We start from the raw sequence: 20268 nt of genomic DNA, 5'->3' as shown, positions 1-20268 counted from the left end.
TCTTCACGGAGATCGTCTGCTCATGGTTGAACATGGTTGAACAAAGCGCACTCACCCCTGGTTATGGGTATGCACTTTGTTGTACGTCGCTCTGGATAAATGCCAATAATGTAATGTAAGGTACGTACTTCATGGATGGGCAGGGCAGGCCATATCTGTTTCTGGATTTCAGAATTCATTTCTAAATTAATTATCCCAATTGTTGTACATGATCTTGATTTTTATTGTAATTATGATTAATATTGTACATTAGTATGTTTTCTTTTCTTTTTTTCTCCTTTTTGTTTTAAGATGTTTTTAATGTATTGTGTATTGTACTTATTATTACTTTCAAAATGTTTTTATGTTAATGTTCGAAATAAAGAAACATTCATTCATTCATATAACAGGTGTCAGACAATGGCATAGCAGGTGATGTCAGCTTATGTCCAAATGACATGAACCTGTCATACCTTTATCAGTTCTGTTAGTTCAGACAGTGACCTGGCGATATCATTCAAAATTCTCTTCACAAAGAGGTGCTGTTGATTACTGTGTTTTAATTTTAACCGTGTAAGCAGCAACTACGGCAAATATGGTAATCAGTTGCTGTGTATATTTATCTTGTTGCCGGGATAATTTGAATATTGATGCGCACACTGTTCCTGGAAACAGTACTCTGCGTTACAGTACGTGTAAGCAAATCTGCAGAATTTAATTGTCTTGCTCTTGTTTCTTCCCCTGAGAACCATCTCATTATTCCCGGAGTCAAGGTTTGCCAAATGGCCCCCTTTTAAAATCTTCATTAATCACACAAACCAAAACCCCATTAAAGCATTCACTGTGTAACATTAAAAATAATAAATCCCAGCAATTAATTTTAATGAAAAGCAAACGACACATCTTCAGTGAGACTGTGGCACATAAACAAGAATTCATATCCAGGGATAATGGCCTTTTTAATTCAATTGATTGAGGTCAAATAATAATAATTGTTCGTATTGTACTGCCAGTGATTATATATAGAAGTAGATAGGATGAAACAGCCACCCTAACTGGAGAGGGAGATCAATTGTAATTGGTCGGAGGGGGTTTGGGTGCGGAGGGGAAGGGTCTTTGTTGGGTGAACAGATATGCACTCCACAAAAGGTCTGTCTTAACAACTGTTTCAGTGTTGTAATGAGACTTACAATTAATCTTACAATTTTGTCTCTCAAGTAGAGATATTAGCTTGTTTTAAGATACTTTTTACTTGAGTAAAACTGTCGGACCTCATTAGCAATCTGTTTTATTTAGCAAAAGAGTAATGGGAATAAGATTTTAAGTCTACCAGCTACCAGTTCCAAAACATAGCTTGAGCTGGTTGAGCACAGAGCTGGTCTAAACTGGTCAACCAGCTACCAGCTGTTTCAAAACCTTGAGCTGTTTTTTTTTCAGCAGGGATAAGACCAAAACACTTGTTGAGATGGACTTATTCTGTGGTTTCTGCAGTGCGAGCAGCTGCAGGGGTGTGTGGGTGTTCTGGAGGAGGAAGTGGGACTCACCACCAGGCCAGACCTCCCAGGAAGCCCAGGGGGGCCGGTAAGGCCAGCCTCGCCCCTCTCCCCCTTCTCCCCCTTGTAGCCGGGGTGCCCCTTGTCCCCCTGAGAGACACGAGAGGAACGGGGGTTAAACACGGCACCTCCACCGGCGCCCAAATCTTTACGCACCCAGGGAGCCTAACGTCAAAGCTAAGGAGTCGCCGCGCTGCGCGACCTCGGGATTATAAGGCCCTATCTGCGTCGTGAGTAGTGTTGAGATGTTGAGCTTCAAAGCTTTCACGTCCTCACACAGCAGAACTGAAAAGCAGGGCAGTTCTGCATAGATCCATAGTCCAAAGACATGCAGGCTAGGGACTACAGATGATGATTGAATATTGAATATGATTATACAATATTATATTCCTCTTAAAATGCCATAAAAAACCTATATATTGTCAAAAATGTCAATTATAACCTTCTAGAAGTTCTCAGGTCTGGATGATGAATGGGGAGGCTGCCTGTTGTCTATACGAATATTAATATTGCCTGATATTATAAGCTAAGCGAAATAAAGTTTCAGTTGACTTTTCAGGTCTAGCACAAAGCACTGAGCGTTTCTCACGGACTTACCACAACGCCATTGAAGTGCCAGGAATCTGTCAGAAAAGCAAATATATAATTACTGGTCTTGGCTTGGAAAGCACTTCAAGGATAATTGCACTCTAGATCAAATTTTTTTTTAAAGCTGTAAACATGTTTGTATGCTTATTTTATAGTGAAAAATTTTAATCTATGTCATTAGTTCAGTACTAATGTCGTATCATATTGTCACCTGTGTGTATTGTGAAGGGACTGATGCACTCTGAAGCTTACCTGTGCTTCCTGGCAGTCCTGGGACACCTGGATCTCCCTTCTCCCCTTTGCCCCCGGTCCTTCCTCTACAATCCGACCCTACAGAAACCGTTTATTCACATATTACGATATTGTGGTAACACCTGGCAACGTATTTACGAAGAATAAATAATTAGGAAATATTATTTATCTAATAACCAACTACGTAGAATGTCCATTCCTGCTACACTCACCGTCTGTTGAATCCTTGTCCGCATTAACCTGAGCAAGACCAAATATACACGTTAGATTCCTACAAACAGTTGTTAAACCACAAGAGACCACTGCGTTAGAATCATCCAAATGTCTGGAACACAAGTGCAAGATAATAGAAAATATGAAAATAGTGGATGGATAATAGACATGCCCTGAAAACCTTAAAATTGAAACGATAACATTCCGTTTCAACATTCACAAGTGTGTGCACGTGTGTGTGTTACTCTGAACCCACATGCTCGTACACGCTCACGTGCACACACGTCAAGTGCGGATGTCACAACAATGAGCTGCATTTCAGACTGGTCTGAATTGGCGTGCCGTCTTTGCTGGGAATAAGGTGGCGAATGATTGGCACAGCGTTCCAGCCTGCGATGTGCTGAGGTTTCATAATCACGGTGGGCTATAATTTACCTCAGAACTGTCAGAACAGCTTCAACTGTTTACCTCTGTTAGTCTGGAACTTAGTGTTACCCGTGACAACCCATGAAGACAGTTACAAGAATGGTACATGAACATGGCACCATGTTAAAATGAAATGCACACCAACATATACACAAATAACGTTACTTCAAGGTGACCCTCTGAAAAATCATAAAATCCTAATCATATTTAAGATATTACTGTATCCATTGATCAATAATGACCACAAAATGCACCATGGCATTTTAAATATGGCTGGTTGTGGGGGGGATTCAGCATTGGACCTGTTGCAGGGTGAGACAGGAAGAGAGAGATAGAGATAGAGATGTTTTTTATTTTTAAAACCCCTTTATTGGGACAATATCCAAAGGCAACAACGCTCACAAGCAGGGTGAGAGGCAGAGAGAGAGAGAGAGAGGGAGAGAGAGAGAGAGAGAGAAGGGAAAGAAACAAAGAGAAAGAAAGCAATCGGAGCAAGTTTAGACAACAGTATATCTTAGATTTCTGAGGGTCACCTTGCTCTTAGGTTGTTAGTCTTCACCTCATGACACAAACCGGGAGAGAGAGGACCAGACCGATGGAGTCACACACCATGCAGCATGCTGAGAGACCGCAGTTCAACCATGCGCGGCCCACGGTTAACACCCACAGATGCGGCAAGCACGTTTCCCCTTTTCTGTTCCACACAGCAGCATAAAGCAGGCTAAACCGTCCGGTCATTAGGTAGGACTACACTCATTTGTGCCACTTCACCTATAGTGGTTTACCTACTGTACTGGCAGAGATGTGGGGCAGCCTACTAGCTAAGGTGCTTGACTGGGACCTGGAAGGTCGGTGGTTCAAGCCCCAGTGTAGCTACAATGAGATCAGTGCAGCTGTTGGGCTCTTTAGTCCACATTGATTTAAGGCTTAGTATACACTGCTTAGTCGAACCAACTGTAAATCACTTTGGATTGAAATGTCAGATAAATAACTAATGTGGGAAGGATCTGAATACATCTGTGCTATGCCTGGCTACACTTACTACTGTGGCACACTCGCGGTTTTGACGTAAGGGTCGGATAAAAACGCAACGGCATGCTTTATACTGTGGTGCTGTGGACCTGTGTCAGGGACCGAGTCTCGGGGGAGAGAGGAGAGCGCGGGAGGGGTGAGGAGGGGGGGCACATGGACCCCCCTCCCCTGTAAAAAACCCCCCCCCATGCCCGGTGCAGGGCTCTCGTACACTTACTGGAGTTTTGCAGTGCGGTCGGGGAGGGACCGGGAAAACCGTCTTTAAAATTTAGAGGAGAGCAGTTCAGTGAACAGGAAAGAAAACGGCGGTTTGTCAATCAACAGTGACGGCTAAAGGCCAGGCTATAGTCTGTAGTGGCGTTGCTCCGGCAATGTGCAACGGATGTAGCGTTTATATTTTTACTCAGGACAATGACCACAGTCCGGGCGACAGTAGATCTTTCACGGACGTTCTGCGATTTTGTGACTATAAACTGGCCTTTAGAGAGGGTGACACAGGAGGAGGGTTGTTCACACTTACTCCTTTGGGGCAGTTGAGGGGTCCGGGGCGACCCGGTGGTCCGGGGGGGCCGGGGGGACCCTGTAAACACACACAGACGCTCACACCTGACATACCAGCCCTGGGGGGGGCTCGTCACCAAATATATTACAAATATATAAAAGGAACAACACACTGATTTTACTTGAGAAGTGATGGCTCCCAAACAGCGTGATGAACAGCCTAGTGGCTAAGCTACATGACAGGGACCCGGTACGTTGCTTTGGATAAAAGCGTGAGCTAAATAACTGTAATGTAATGACTTGTGTGTCACTGGATTCTGACACCATTCGAACACATACACAGTGTCTCTATTATGTTAAAGATCTTTGTCATTTTTCATCATCATCATCATCATCATCAAGAAATTCATTCTGACTCATAGGACTGGTTTTATGGGCAAAGGTTAATCTTAGACCTGGACTAAATTCAGATTTGTATGGAGAATCTCGACTCAAATAGAAGTTAGTCTAGGACTATTTGCATTAATCTGTCTGTGAAACTCTGTCTGTGAGTTTAAATATAGAGATCTGTTTTATGCATCCAGCTTAAAACTGCATTCACTTTGTTAGGGGTGTTATATAACTTTTTCCTTTGAAATTAAACATGGAATTTGCATATGAACGGTGAAAAATGTTCGGTGTCTGGACGATGAAGGCTCAGTGAAAGATCCGATCCGTCTGCATGCTACAGCTCCTGACGGACGCCGTGTTTACTCCATCCGCTTTTAACGTGCTAATTCTCAGGGCTGCGCTGACACAAAGCAGAACTTCTAATCCATTAAGCGAACTACGCTGGACGTGTTATCCAGTTTTGAAATGTAAAAAAAAAAAAAAGAAGAACAGATTTATTGGGTTTTGGCCGTAGGTGTGGTGTTTTTCGCTGCGAGCTCAAAGAACCAGCTGTGCAGCGGGCAGCCTTAGATCACAGAGAGAGAACCGTTTATGGGATTCAGTCCTGCGCGGTTCTGGGGGCCAGCAGCGGTGATTAAAGAACCAGCGGTACCGTGCCAGTGGACATGAAAAGGGAGCGTTTTTTTTTTTTTTTTTTTTTTGGCCGTTCGTTATCGGCGATGTTTCTGAGACTCACCGGCTGGCTGTCCGAGTCTCCTTTCTCTCCTTTCTTCCCCAGCATCCCGGGACGGCCCTAGAACAGCAGAAACGTTACTGAGAGCCTTTCGGCGAGACGTCAGCGCGACATTAGCACGACGTTAGCACGATGTTAGCACGACGTTAGCACGATGTTAGCGCGCAAGGCTAACGCTGTTTTGAGCCGCACCGTTATGTGTGGAAGGCCCATCGCTGTTGGGAAGGACGTAAAGATGTGATCATGTACAAAAGAGTTGATTGATCTTTGGAGTGCCTCTGTTAACACTGTACATTGCAGCCCGTTAATTAGATTAGTACTTCCTGGGAACTTAGTACCAGGTACTTAATAGGTAAGTGTTTTGCCCATAACCCCGCATTGCTCCAGGTGGGATTGGCCCATGCTTAGTCTAATCAACTGTAAGTCGCTTTGTAACCGTAACTGCTAAATAACTGTAATGTACTGTAATGAATCGTGTGAGAGAGAACGGTGGAAATTACGTACCGGGCGTCCGGGGAACCCAAACTCTCCTTTCGGTCCCTGTGGTCCAATGGGGCCCTGTAAACAATGAAGCCCATCAATGCACAGGGCTCTTACTGCAGGCCAAAGTGTCAAACAGAAGGTGTGTCTGGGAACATGTGCTTCATAGACAAACGCTTACAAACGTGCTTGAGAGGTCAAACATTTAAAAAACGTGCTTCAGATTCAAACACTTTCAAAAACGTGCTTCAGATTCAAACATTCGAAATGTGGATTCACTTGATCCTCGCCCGCATGCAGACGCGTTTCATTACATTTAATCTTTCGCCGAAGTTATCTCACAAACACACTGAAAGGGCAAGGGCGCGGTGACCCTGCGTTCTGCCGGAGACGGACAGGGTTGTACTGGGTGCGTTACAAACAGAAACAGAAAAGTGTTTACAGCGCTTGCAGAGCAGGTTTGACAGGCCGTCGACAGCGGTGGTCTCAGACCCTGTGCCTTGGAGGGCCGTGTTTACGTCCGCGGGTTTTTATTCCAGCCTCAGCTCTTTATTCGATAATTAGTTTGATTGTTTGCTGAATTTGGGCCGCAGGTTTACACACACACATAGCGCATATAAAGCGAAATGTGTCATTTGTGTTGTCTAAATAACAACTGTTTCTTATACTCGGTGCTTTAGTACAGTTAAATGCAAATGGCCGACTGAGTAATCGGAGCATTAACTGTTCTGAATGAAAGCCTGCATACACATTGTGTCATTGTGGCGATGAGTTTGAAAACAGTGGGTTTACAGGGAAGCGAATGGAGTGCAATCTCACCATGAGTCCGACTGGTCCGGGGAAACCACGTTCACCCTGCGTGACACATGAACACTTGGTCAGTATATCACATCATGTTGGAAGTACTGCAAGTCAGTCTACCAAGGTACATTCCTTCCCTCATTGACAACGGGTAGGCAGCGGGCTTTAGAACTAGTGCACCAATGGTGACAGATTAGCAAACTAGCAAACTCCAGATCCACAGAGATTTGATTAAAAATACATTAAACTGCCAGTGATGTGGTACGCGCACATCATCTTGCGGTCTCGGAGGCAGCAGCCGCCAGTCCCCACCGGGGGGGGAAGGAGAGTGAGTCCATGGGAAAGCGAGTCCAACCGCGTGACCTTTGAACCAGGAAGTACAACCGCCACTGACCTTGAATCCCTTGGGCCCCTGCGGCCCTCGGAGCCCAGTCATCAGAGATCCGTCTGCGGCGATGGTGACCCCAGATTCGCCCTTCTCGCCCTGCACACACACACACACACACACACGCGCACACACACTCAGGTAATGCGCAACACATGCGTGTGTACCACCTAAAGTCCCCTATGACCAAATCCAGGTTTAGATACCGATCTCTGACAAGCTGTTCTGTGTCTGGACTGGATTTACTGTATATTTGCAAAGGCAGGCTGGCATGCATTAGTTGGACCAGGTCAGATCCAACAACTGGCTTCAAGCTGTCTTAATTATGGTCCTAATAGTATTTTCAATTTTCATTTATAGGTCTACAACCCTTACTTATAGTAAGTAAATCCCTATACAGGATATGTCAAAAATGTAATTCGCTTTGGATGAAAGTGGCAGCTAAAAAACACATTATTTATTTATTATTATTATTGATAAATGATATGCCCCAGGCCTCCACCCCCTCCAGCCTTACCTTCAGCCCCGAGGGGCCCTGGATCCCTGGGGGTCCTGTGTCACCCTTCACGCCCCTGGGTCCCTGGAAACACACATAGAAATCAACACCCGCCTGGCAGCACTGCCACACAGATACAGAAACATCCAGGAGCTGCGCTGTGCTTTTATCACACACACACACACACACACACACACACACACTCACACTCACACTCACACTCACACACACTCACAGATTACTGCTACTGTAATACACACATACACACACACACACACACACACACACACTGCTGCTGCTACTGTAATACACACACACTCACACACGTATACACACACAAAGTAAAGGGTCGCATTCCCAGCACAAGGGCCGTTGTTTGTACACACAACTGTTCAGAAAAGAAACTCTAGAAACCTTCACATCTACATCTCTTATCCACGCGAGACATCTGCTACCTACCAATTTGTCTTTCCGAAAGCAGGGGAGGAAGAGAAAATCTAAATTATTAGCTGGCAATAAAAGAAGACAAATTACTGAGACGCGATTCTTTTTAACGGAGAGCTGCGGAGCGACCTCTCCCTTGTTCGGGCTGAAAAGCTGCCGAATCAAATTTCCTTCCTTCCTTTGTTTGAGACATTCAAAGAGAGAAAAACCCACAAACACGGGCGATAATTTGAGAAGGTATTTTCTCGCGGTTGTAATACTCGTGTAAACGCGGCCAGACGAGCTTTGATCCCGGGATATGAAAACTGGCAGGTTTTGGCGCATTCAGCCCTCTTTTGACACAAAATGTCTCAACAAGTAACACAAAGAGAATGACTTAAGATCCCTCTGTCTGACTCACAGGCAATTATCAGTCAAGCTCTCGTGACAAGGAGACAGGGAAAACAAGCCGTTTGTTGGCTCCCAGGACGGTTTACCGCTAAGCCTCACAGCAATTAAACACGAGCACGACATCGAACATCTAAAGCCACAGTTGAAAGAAAGCGTGTAATGTCTGTCACTTCATATTCAGCCAATTTGCTCTGTTTTGAGACAGCTTCTAAGCAACAGTTTTTTTTTTTTTTTGTGTGTGGCATTTTTCCGGGTTCGGAATACAGCTATAGGACACTGCAGAATATTCAGATCGCCGTCAAATCAATTTACTGGCAGTCTTGTTCATGCAGGATGTCACAGAACACGGATTTTGACAGTCAATCAATTGGATTAAACCTATTAAATTATGCTGCCAGTTAATGGACAAACGGCAAATATACTTTTATATTTCCGGTGACTGACTTCAGTGTGGGGATATTCATGAATTGCTTTTTGTCTTGAGTAATTACTACAATTGTGGCAGTCTCTTAAGTGAGGGATTGTGCGCAATTCAGTTAAAATATGTGTTTTTAAAATATGTGTTTTTTAACACCCAAATGAAAGACTTCACAGAAGAAGGATTCTAACACTATTAAATACGTTTCAAGAATCTTCTACCCACAGAAATATTTCATTTCCATATATTTCCATTTATTTCACATTTCTAAAAGCTGTCTTATTAGTACAAGCTAACCTGAAGTTATCCTTTGAAATACACTGTCTTCTCATTGTCACCTAACTTATTCATGTCTATAAAGTACACTTCTAGGTTTAAATTGATGTTTAAATTCTTTGTAATAAATCAACAAGCTTTTGCAAATTAAACTCCAGAAATTGACTTTACTGCTCGTGGACTGAGAGCCTAACGTCTTTGAAAGAGCTGCTTTTTAATTTACACATTGCATATAAACATGCACATCTGCAAAGTTTTCCTTATGTAACTCTATTTATCCCATAAGGCCCACAGAAACACATACACCCACACACGAAAACAGCAATATAAATATGTGCACGTACACGCATGCACACACACACACTCTAAAACGCCAACACACATGTGCACGCACTCAGACACACTAAAACACCAACACACATGTGCACGTACATGCATGCACACATACACACACACACACACACACACACATTAAAACCCCAACACACATGTACAAACACACACACACACACACACACACACTTAAACACCAACACACGTGCGCACACACACACACACACACACACTAAAACCCCAACACACATGTACAAACACACACAAACACTGAAACACCAACACACCTGTGCACGTACACACACACTAAAACACCAACACACATGTGCACACACACACACACACACAAACAGTAAAATATGCAGTCACATTTCATGTAGAACATTGAAAGTTAGCTTACAGGAAATCCTGCTCGACCTGGCAGGCCTTCAGGTCCCTGTAACATGCCAAACACACACACAGGCGAGTACAACATGCAGATGTTAACGCTGTTAACTGCGGGTATGCTGTCGAAGCTGAGCCAGCCGCAGCCCGCGAGGTCTTTCCTCAGCACCACAGGGGGGGGTATACGCTGTGCCTGTGTGTCCTTATACGCTCACGCGGACGCACAGGCACTTGAAGCGTGAACATGAGTGGCTATGAATACTTAACAAGTGGCCCCACTCTCTGTTTGATGTGGAAAGACCTACAGTATCATCGCAAAGCAGCGGTGAAGTGATCAGGCATTCATGCAACGTGATAAGTCAATTACTCAAAATGCAACATCACACACAAACTGCAAACTGTTTTCTCTTTCTGCAAATTATCTGCAAAGCAAAACGTTCAACGTGCTTGTGCTTTTAGCATCAGGGCAAGTTTTGTTCATGTGACATACATGCTGGTCTCTCATTGGTAGTTTTGTTCATGTGACATACATGCTGGTCTCTCATTGGTAGTTTTGTTCATGTGACATGCGTGCTAGGGGCAAAGCTGGTCTCTCATTGGTGCTTTTGTTCATGTGACATGTGTGCTGGTGGGTACAGCTGGCCTCTCGTTGGTGGTTTTCTTCATGTGACATGCATGATGGGGGGTAAAGCTGGTCTGTCATTGGTGGATTTTAACTGCGAGACAACAACTCACCATGGGCCCAGGAAGTCCCTGAATGTCGGTGAAGTTAAACATGCCGTCTGTGTCATTAAGCAGGAGCTGAGGGAGACAGGAGTTCATTGCATTAACGTCACCTGCACTTTCCACACTTGAGTCCATACTCTCAATTTTATGTACCTATAGGGTACACACATTTATACTTTTTTAAGGCACTTTTTGTACCTCTATTTGGGCACGAAACGTAGGTGTAAGATCACAAACAACGTGATTTAGAATGCTGAACATTCCGATTGGAACGCTGATGTCACAATCACTACTGGTGACTAGAAGCCACAGAGTTTTTTTTTTACTGTGATAATCAAGCCAATCAGTGCTGAACAATGAAAACACGTACCACTCCAAATCCTTACTTAATGCAACCATTTCAATTCCACAGCGATAAGGGCCAATAACCCCCGCCCCGGTCATCTTCCGCAGCATCTGCTCATTTACAATTTACAGCCATGTCATATCGGAAAGCAGCGCTCTGATGTGAACAGCCAGGCTAATTGGACACTCCACAGACCCTAATTGGACCACCCCCCCCCCCCCCCCCCACCTCGTTGCTGCTGCCCCATGATTCGATGCAATCATGCCGGCTAATGGAACAGCGGCGGAGGAACATTACTGAAAGGCGATCTGCGTTAGGAGAGGATGACTCACGTCCTGGAGGCTGATGATTGGTCCTGGGGGTCCGGGGGGCCCCGGGGGGCCGGTGACGCTCTGGCCGAGGGCCCCGCGCTCGCCCTGAAACACAAAAAGCACTTCGCTGAGGTCCGCGGGGGGGTGGGTTGGCGGGGTTAACTCGGCCGGGTCACCAGTGAAAGCGTGATGACGCACTTTCACCCACATTAGCTCAGGGGGTAAGAGCGGCCGTCTGGCAGTCGGAGAGTTGCCGGTTCGATTCCCCCACCCTGGGCGTGTTGGAAGTGTCCCCTGAGCAAGACACTTAACCTCTCTCCTTTCATTGTTGGTGCGTGTGAATGAGTGAATGCGAGGCACTGAATCACATAACCCTCAAACCCTAACCCTAAATTCAAAATAACATCATTGTCCGTGGCAAGGGATAATTTTGCCTTTAAACCGTTAATGCCCTTAGTGGAAGTTATGAAGTTATGAAATCTTTGGACCAGTGAGAGGCCGGGGTTCAAATCCCACTCTAAATCTCTAACTCGTTACACAGGAACCCTCAAACCGAGAGACAGTGGACAGAGCTGAAGGTGCTGGCGTCAGTGCGCTGTACCTTAGATCCAGCGAAGCCCATCTCTCCTTTTTCTCCCTGCAGAGAAGAAACAAACCATGATGGTGAAAACCAGCAAAGACACGCCCACCTAATCATGCCCACAGTTTAACTGCCCAAAAAGAATCCTTCTCTCCATCTTCATCAGCTGGGAACTCATCTACGCCTCATTCTTCTGGTCAGAACGCGCTTATTGATGAAGCAGAATCGATTTTGATTAAGTGAGGGTAGAATGATCTGGGATCAGCTCTTTGGAGACAGGAAATGCCAGACAAGAGATCTCAGAGAAAGCGATGTTGTGATTCTGTGAGAGCTTCATTCTCTTGTAACTCAATACCAGATTACCAGCAGTGTTAGTTTGGTGCCACCTAGAGTTACAACTTTGCGTTGCATCAATATGTAAAACACTTTATTGATACTGCCAAATACATCAATGACCATGTATTCTGGCTCATTTTGAGATACTGAGCTTCAAAGCTTTCACATTCTAACACAGCAAAACTGAAATGCAGGGCAGTTCTTCATAGATAAAAATGACAGAACCCAAGGTAGTCTGAATGTACAATATCAAAATCCTATCAAATTGTCCAACAACATACTTAAGTCACAAACTCACTTTTGACAAAAATGTCAGTTACAAACTTCTTGATCTGTGTAAGACATAGCAAGCATTCAGGATGTATATTTACAGAACAGTCATCACAGAGTACTGTATATCATCAGGCTGATTATGAGGCAGGTCTAAACCCAGGCTACAGGTAATTAGCGTTCAGGTAAAGGTGCCATTTTGAAAGCGGCAGACGCAGAGAGGTGTACTGACCCTTAGTCCAGGTATCCCTGGCACACCTGGGGTTCCCACCCTCCCTGGATCTCCTGGTGCACCCTGGGAGGATGGAGAAGAACAGGTAAAACAACAACAACAACAGGGGACAGAGAACCTTTCCTGTGGACTTAAATGTAGTCCTGTACACTCTCAGAAATGAAGGTAGGAAAAGTGCCTAAAAAGGTACAAATGCTTGTCACTGGGGCGGTACCTTGTACCTCTAGCCAGCAATATGTAATTATTCTGTACCTTTTAGTTTGGAAAACATACTCATTTGTACCCAAAGAGAACATTACTGTACTTCCATGGTACATTTGGGAAATTTTATCCTTGAAGAACAAAAACGTACCTCCACTGTCACTTTGTTTCTGAGAGTGTGTGTTTGCAAGTAAGATCAATTACTGTACGTGGGAGGGCAAGAGCAAAGTGCAAGCTTAATTTCATCAAGAAAGCTGTACTTTACATGAAGAAAACAACAGGTCTGATGGTGAAGACTACATTGGACGTTTGTCCCAGTCAAGCACCTTAGCCACTAGGCTACAGGCTGCCCAAACAAGATCAGATAAGTCTGGACACTGCTGGTATACTCCAAACAGCATTTTTCTCATTAAAAGCTCTCAGCCTTAAGCAGAACGCAGAAGGGGTTAAAACCTGTGACTGGTTGACCTGCTGTTTGTTTAGCGCAGATGTTTTCAGCGGAATTCGGATGAAAATTAGCGCTAATGGAAAGCACATTGTTCTAAACGGTGCATTTCCTCTCCGAGAGAGAGGAACGTAGAAACCGTTGCGTGACGGAACGCACCTTCGCTCCCACGCCCGGCGTGCCGTCAGCCCCCTGCAAGAGAAAAGAAAAGAGTTCACGTCATTCTGGCCGCCCGCTGTGTGTCGCAGTGAACAAACGACATGACAACATGCACGGCAAACACACCGTACTGGAAAAAGAGTAAGTATTTTAGTCTTAGACATAAATGATTATTTCTTTATTTCTTTTACTTTTTTTTGCTAAAAAAACACAAATGAGAAAACGTGAGATAAGACAGTTTAATTTCATGAACTGCCAATGGAATAAGACAATTTCTCTTGTCAAGCACATGTCCTAGATTTGGTAGTGGAATAAGAACATTTCACTTGTCAAGCAAAGATGATCTTAAACCAAGCACATTTTTTCTACTTGAGAGAAAGAGCTTAAGTCTTATTCCAAGACTGAAACGCTTGTTAAGACTTTTTGCAATGTGATCGAAGTGAGGTCACCATACCTTGGGTCCTGGCACACCTGGAAGTCCTGGAGGCCCCTGAAACAAAGAAGAAGAAAAAAACGATGTAATGAAGTTTAACGGCATCACAACTCCTCACCAGAACCGCCCTACACGGCCCAATGGGCCTCAACAGCCTATTTCTGACCCAGGGACTCGATGGATATCACTGACGAGGGCACTCTGCTGTAACATCCAGCTGTGCCAGCTTGACCAGCTGGAAAATTGAGCTGGTCAAGCTGATCTAGCTGGGTATGAGCTGGTCAACCAGCATGGCCAAGCTGGTTATAAAGCTGGTCTAGCTGGGTATGAGCTGGTCAACCAACTAGTGCTGGTAGCTTGTCTGAGCTGGTAGCAGGTCAACCAGCTATCTGCTGTTTCAAGCCATAGCTTGAGCTGGTCAAACCACGCCAAGCTGGGAGCTGATCTGAACTGGTCAACCAGCTACCAGCTGTTTCAAAACCTAGCTTCAGCTGTGTTTTTCAGCAGGGTACGCTTTTAAAATGGAAATGATTGCTATCAAATAAGGCCAATTCTCCTTGGTGGTTCCGCGAAATGATTGAAAAACCCAAGGAAACCTTTTCGGTTGCACCTAGGTTCGCATACTTAAAATAAAAGCTTGTAAGGGTTGACCGTTCCTGTACCCGCCCACTTCAACAGTCACCCGCGCCCTGGAGTCGAGTTTCAAACACTTTTCCCAGAAAGCTCTGACCGGATGCACACGGCAAATGAGAAACACAGTCCTTTCATCGGCCCCTCCTCTGCCATCGCTGCAAGGTGTAGGTCGGCCGTGGGGCCAGGGCCAATTTCCCACGATCCCTCGCTCCCTCACCTGTGGGCCTTGAGGGCCAGGCGTCCCGAGCGCAGTCCCCAGTCTTCCGGAACCTTCCAGGTCCTGCACGCAAACCGATGAACAAGAACGGTGAGGTCACATGCAACGCTCCCATCGCTTTACACGAAGGCTCCGTTAATTCGCAAAGAGTTGCGAGATCAAGATATACTTCATTGAACCCCCCCCCCCCTAGGCAGATGAAATTTGTCATCTGCCTAGTTGACCCATCCTAGTTACTGAGGAGCAGTGGGCAGCCACTGGGCAATGGCAGGAGCACACCTAACGTGACTTGCATGACTTTTGAGTGTGGGCGGAAACCGGAGTGCCCAGAGTAAACCCACGCAAACAAGGGGAGGACATGCAAACTCCACAAAGAGAGGTTTGGGCCGAACCCAGACCTCCTTCTTGCGGGGCAACTGTGCTAACCATGCGCCACCATGCCATTGTTGTATTAACTAACCTGACCTGAATATATTAACACAGAAGCATTTGCTAACACAAACAAATAATCTATTAGCATTTTATCCAATTGTGTATCGTTCTCTTCAATTTTAATGTGATTTAAGTATTGTTTGTTCCCTTCTGGTCATCAGAGGTAATGTTTCATAAACTGAACGTACGCATTTCCTCTTCATCGGACGTTTGAAAGAGCTCACCTCCAAGTCCAGGGCAAGGCCGGATCCTGGGGCCCCCGGTGGTCCTGGGGGCCCCGGAGGGCCATGGTGCCCAACGGGGCCCACCGGGCCCTCGGGTCCAACGAGGCCGGGGATGCCTACCATTCCCGCCTCACCCTGAGGGGAAACACAGGGGTGTGACTGGGGGGTTACCGGCTTTCCCACATTACAGGATATGGCATTAAGCTTAGCTGGCGCTGTTATCCAACACGACGAGCAGTAAGTGCACATCGACATCATTAGAACAACTACAGAACAGGTTGGATGAGCTACAATCCATGTAGAATCAGACATGAATACCAGTCACTGCACTACAAGATGCCATATCCCTTTGTTATGCTCAAAACTTCAAACACATTAGACACAGCAATCTATTTTTATTTTTATATACTATAATTACCTTCGGCCCAGCTGGTCCAGTCAAGCCTGTGTCGCCCTGTCAGAAAAAAACAACACACATTACATACAGACACCCACATACTGTACACATACCAGGAAGACTAAAACTGTTCAACCTACCACCTGAATTCAATAATCACAGCCACCTTTCCCCTCATACATACCTTTCATAAAATACAATAACATTTGCTGTACCACACACATATATTCATTCCAGTTTTACTGAGCCGAACCATGAAGACACAATACTTTGTCCGTGGTAATCAAATGGGTAATTTCACCCTCAACTACGGTATGCTGGTGGTTTATAACCATCATACCTTGCCTCCTTTCTCTCCTGCTAGTCCGACTGCCCCATCCGCTCCTGGGGGTCCCTGAGAAAGATATAATTATAAACCTCATCAGAACTGCTGCCCCACCAGTCAGCAAGCACGGTTTCACTGTGATTTCCGAGGTTTATGAACAGGGAAAGAATCTCAGATAACATCACACCGCTATATCCATAACACAGTGAGCTGTAGGTCTAATTAATTTTGGTCACACTTCATAATAAGGTACACGAATTGGGATTAACTTATGCAGTTGTTAATGTGAAATAATCAACAAACAATCAAACCATGAAATGAAGCTAACTGCTTCTGTGGACAATGAACAGCTCTGGGTGGCCTTACAAAAAATAATAATAATATGAACATTTTATATTTATTTACATTTTCCATGATTATACTGTACCTACATTTATGTAAGGTACAGTAAGTGTACTTACGTAAGGTTGGGTAAATGTGGTTAGTAAAAACTTACAGCAATCATGACCGAAAAGGCAGATTTTCACCAACAATGCAGATAGACCATGTTCCAAGGGAAGCAGGCGCAGCTGTTTGAGCATAGCTCCATGAGTTGAGAGGCCATGTAGAGATACATTGACTGTCCTTTCTCTACATATCCTGTTTTTTTCCAGCAGTTTAAACACTTGCCCTTCTGTTTAAAAACCTGCGACCAGATTTTTCCATCCCCCAAAATAGGTTGATCAAAGAGAAAGTCCAGGCAAATGATCCAAGGCTAGCCTTCATTGGTGTATTTGCTGTCAGTCATCACAACAGACTGTATTCAAAGGGTAAATAATTTTACAGGTGTTTGTATCACCTGGGTTTTTAAACAACTAAAGACATTGTGGAAATGAAGCCCTGAAAAACATTGCAACTATCTACTGCCGCTACCTTAATAAACGTGAAAAATGAATATCAAATCAAGCGAAATCCGAAAGTACACTCTCAGAAAGAAGGGTTCTGAAAGGGCTTGATTCCACAGGGGAACCATTTTTTTGTTCCATAGCGTGGAACCCTCTGCCTTCTTGTGTGTGAAGTGTGAAAACTCCCAGACAAAGAACCCACGAACTGGACAGGGTTCTTCTGTGGAATCGCAGGGTTCCTGCTGGAGCCATGCAGGCAATGTTCACAGGTAACATTCCATTCCCGTGTGCAGAGAGGCCCATGGCTTCATCTGCGGGAAGCCGGCTCATTCGATACAGGGTGACCCTGCTCCACTCAATACACACAATAATCAAATCCTTCAACACAGACTCTGTGGGCGCGCGGCCAACACATCAAACTTTAACGGTTAATTGGCGGGAAATTTACACAATCAAATATTAGGACGTAAATTCCCACAGAGTCCTGCTTCAGCGGTTGCAGTGTGACCCGGCCTCGGAGCAGATGAGATGTCGGAGCCGCGTAGGGTGTGACGGGGATGGAAACACGCACGCAGCGGACCGCACAGAGAGAGGCGGACGCCAGCGAGGCGGGTGTTTATCGCGGGGAGAGGATGGCGGCTGTTTATAAACACGGGCCGCTTTAATGTGGCGTCGGGAGGAATGCGTCCTCCGCGGGTCCTGAGATCCCTCTCGCTGCGCGCTGGTCTAACCCTCGCGACCGGGCCTCGTGTGCCCACGGGAGAAACAGCCCCCGGAGCAGACGTCTGACAGCCCCTCCAGTCATCCTTGCAGTAGATGACCACATTATGACGTTGGAAATGCTTATTTAGCTAAATTCCCAACCCTGGCTCTTTCATCCTGCCACCTAATCATCCCCTGATGGATCCATTTATCTATCTTAAGGCGATTTAGGAAATGATTCAGAAAATAATGGTTGGGTCCAGCTCACTAACGTATAAACTATCGACACTGAGTAGCTAGCTTTCATTGATCTTACGTACAATAGCACAGTAGCCAGAACTCGTGGACAATGGACAATGACAATGGACGTAAACAGATGAACACAGCAATTCACCACGACGGACATTTCTGTAGCGCGAACAACGTCCTTTCCCGCTCTGCTGTCTACCGTCTTGCTGTCGACTGTCGGTTGTGTGAACACCGCATTCACGCGGTACCATGGAGCTGACTACTCAAAGGGCACGGCTGCACTGACCAATGGCAGAAACAAAGTCCAAAGCATTGGTTATCTGGTTGCAGCTCACCCACCCACCCACACACACACACACACACACACAGTGACTCAGACATGCACGCACACACAGGCAGATGGTTCTTGAGTAAGGCCAAACCATGTTAATTTCGCCGGGTACTTGCAGTGTGGGTGGAGTGGAGGTTAAGAAACATGGGATCTCGGATGTTTTGGGAGAAAATTCTGCCTTTTGTATATAACCTACTGGATCAGCAGCCGGACTGAACCAGTGCAATACCGCTCCTGGGTCAAATTCGGGGTCAGAACCAGAGCCAGACCCACTAAACCCCTGACCAATCACCTGCAACAAAGGCCAGGTCAGGAGGTCAAAGACAGGGCAGAAAACATCTAACCACACCTGAGTCGCGACAGGACTTCTCAAACTGGCCATATGAAATGTACATTTAACTACATTTAATCTAATCTATTGCCTGGTCACACCTGGGTCAAATGCGTAATTGTTTTGGTTTCAAATACTTTTCTGCACTTTACCGAGCTTGTCTGGTGTATTTGGAACCTACGAAATACTCTAACAAAGTGCAAAAAGTCCACTAGAAAAGTCCATCTATGGATGATGGACGAGTATTGGAAATTAGCATATGCTATAAATGCTGTGATACATTGCATTGGATGTGTGTTTTTTCACTAATCTATGTTTAAATGTATCTGGCCCTATCAAATAAATATTAAGTAAATTAATTAATTAAAATATTCTGGTCCTGTTGGTTGGCTCAACTGCACCAGGCGAGATCAATCGAGCACAGAAAAGTATTCGATTTTTTTGCAGGTGAAGCCGGAACAGACTGCCGTATACTCACCGGTAGCCCGGGTTTACCTGGCTCTCCATCCTTCCCATCATGCCCTGGGACGCCAGGGATGCCAGGTGGTGCCAGCGGGCTGACGGTGGAGCCAGAGGGCATGCTGGGACCTGGGGGGCCAGGTTTCCCTGGGGGGCCCGGAGGACCGGGGGGACCCTGGAAGTACACATTATGTAAACATGACGTTTTTAATTTTATTTTTAATACCAATCCGTACCCTCGGTTTTGTAATCTGTGTGTGTTCGGTTTGCCAAGCTGTACCCTCAGTTTTTGCCCCAAGTTAATTTTGATAACATTTTATTGTACAGCCTGTTAACAACGTACCATTTACTGGGTAAAATACACAGTTACTTGTGTAATTATTTGGTAACTACTTTGATTACAGGGGTAAGCGCTACGAAACAAAGTCGGTAAGTGCCATACGCAAGTACTACGTAAGTACGTTTTACATTACGTTAATTGTAAAGCGCTTTGGATAAAAGCGCAATATGAATGCAGTCCATTTTCCGTTTGCATCTAAAAGTTGTATTTCAAGGCCGGGGTACTCACTCTGACCATCTCTGCATCGCTGTCGAACTCACCGAACCCGGAACCATAGGCATCAATACCGTCCTGCAATTCAACAGGGCGGCCATTTTAGAGCACAACCACTCAGCAGTGACAGTATCGACATCCTCACACCGCACACTCTCAGAGAAAAGGTGTCTGATAGGGGCTCTTCTGCTTGATCTGGCCCTGGGTTTCTACTCTCCCAGGTTAATTTGCTGAACAATTACTGCTACTGACTGGTCAGACTGCCTTCACACCTGACTCCCAGGTAAAGGGAGGGTGGAAAACCAGCAGGTTTTTCTCGAGGAACCGATATTTGATGATCCCTGCCATAAAGGAACCCCGTTTAGTTCTTTACGGGACCCTCTTCCATAGGTGTGAAAGCAGCCAAACAAATAACCAT

At 45.3% G+C, this 20268-nt stretch overlaps 1 protein-coding gene across 3 annotated transcripts in view; it reads right to left on the bottom strand.

The window, feature by feature from the left end:
• Positions 1-20268, bottom strand: part of LOC133126482 (collagen alpha-1(XV) chain-like) — a 97190-nt gene that overhangs the window by 7935 nt on the left and 68987 nt on the right. The window contains exons 16-39 of one of the 3 annotated variants that reach the window (XM_061238752.1): positions 19866-19928; positions 19317-19472; positions 16357-16410; positions 16038-16073; positions 15620-15754; positions 14964-15026; positions 14135-14170; positions 13681-13713; positions 12876-12938; positions 12059-12094; positions 11479-11562; positions 10810-10875; positions 10091-10126; positions 7851-7913; positions 7343-7432; positions 6967-7002; positions 6172-6225; positions 5671-5727; positions 4564-4623; positions 4261-4302; positions 2585-2612; positions 2373-2450; positions 2130-2155; positions 1524-1622 (exon numbers count right to left, since the gene is read on the bottom strand). In XM_061238752.1, coding sequence (XP_061094736.1) covers positions 1524-1622; positions 2130-2155; positions 2373-2450; positions 2585-2612; positions 4261-4302; positions 4564-4623; positions 5671-5727; positions 6172-6225; positions 6967-7002; positions 7343-7432; positions 7851-7913; positions 10091-10126; positions 10810-10875; positions 11479-11562; positions 12059-12094; positions 12876-12938; positions 13681-13713; positions 14135-14170; positions 14964-15026; positions 15620-15754; positions 16038-16073; positions 16357-16410; positions 19317-19472; positions 19866-19928 — 1494 coding nt within the window. The remainder of the gene's footprint in view (positions 1-1523; positions 1623-2129; positions 2156-2372; positions 2451-2584; positions 2613-4260; positions 4303-4563; positions 4624-5670; positions 5728-6171; positions 6226-6966; positions 7003-7342; positions 7433-7850; positions 7914-10090; positions 10127-10809; positions 10876-11478; positions 11563-12058; positions 12095-12875; positions 12939-13680; positions 13714-14134; positions 14171-14963; positions 15027-15619; positions 15755-16037; positions 16074-16356; positions 16411-19316; positions 19473-19865; positions 19929-20268) is intronic. The other 2 variants (XM_061238755.1, XM_061238753.1) reach the window with 2 other exon arrangements.

The sequence above is a fragment of the Conger conger genome, chromosome 4 (assembly GCF_963514075.1).
Source record: "Conger conger chromosome 4, fConCon1.1, whole genome shotgun sequence".
NCBI lineage: Eukaryota > Metazoa > Chordata > Actinopteri > Anguilliformes > Congridae > Conger > Conger conger.
This window is presented reverse-complemented; position numbering and strand designations above follow the sequence as displayed.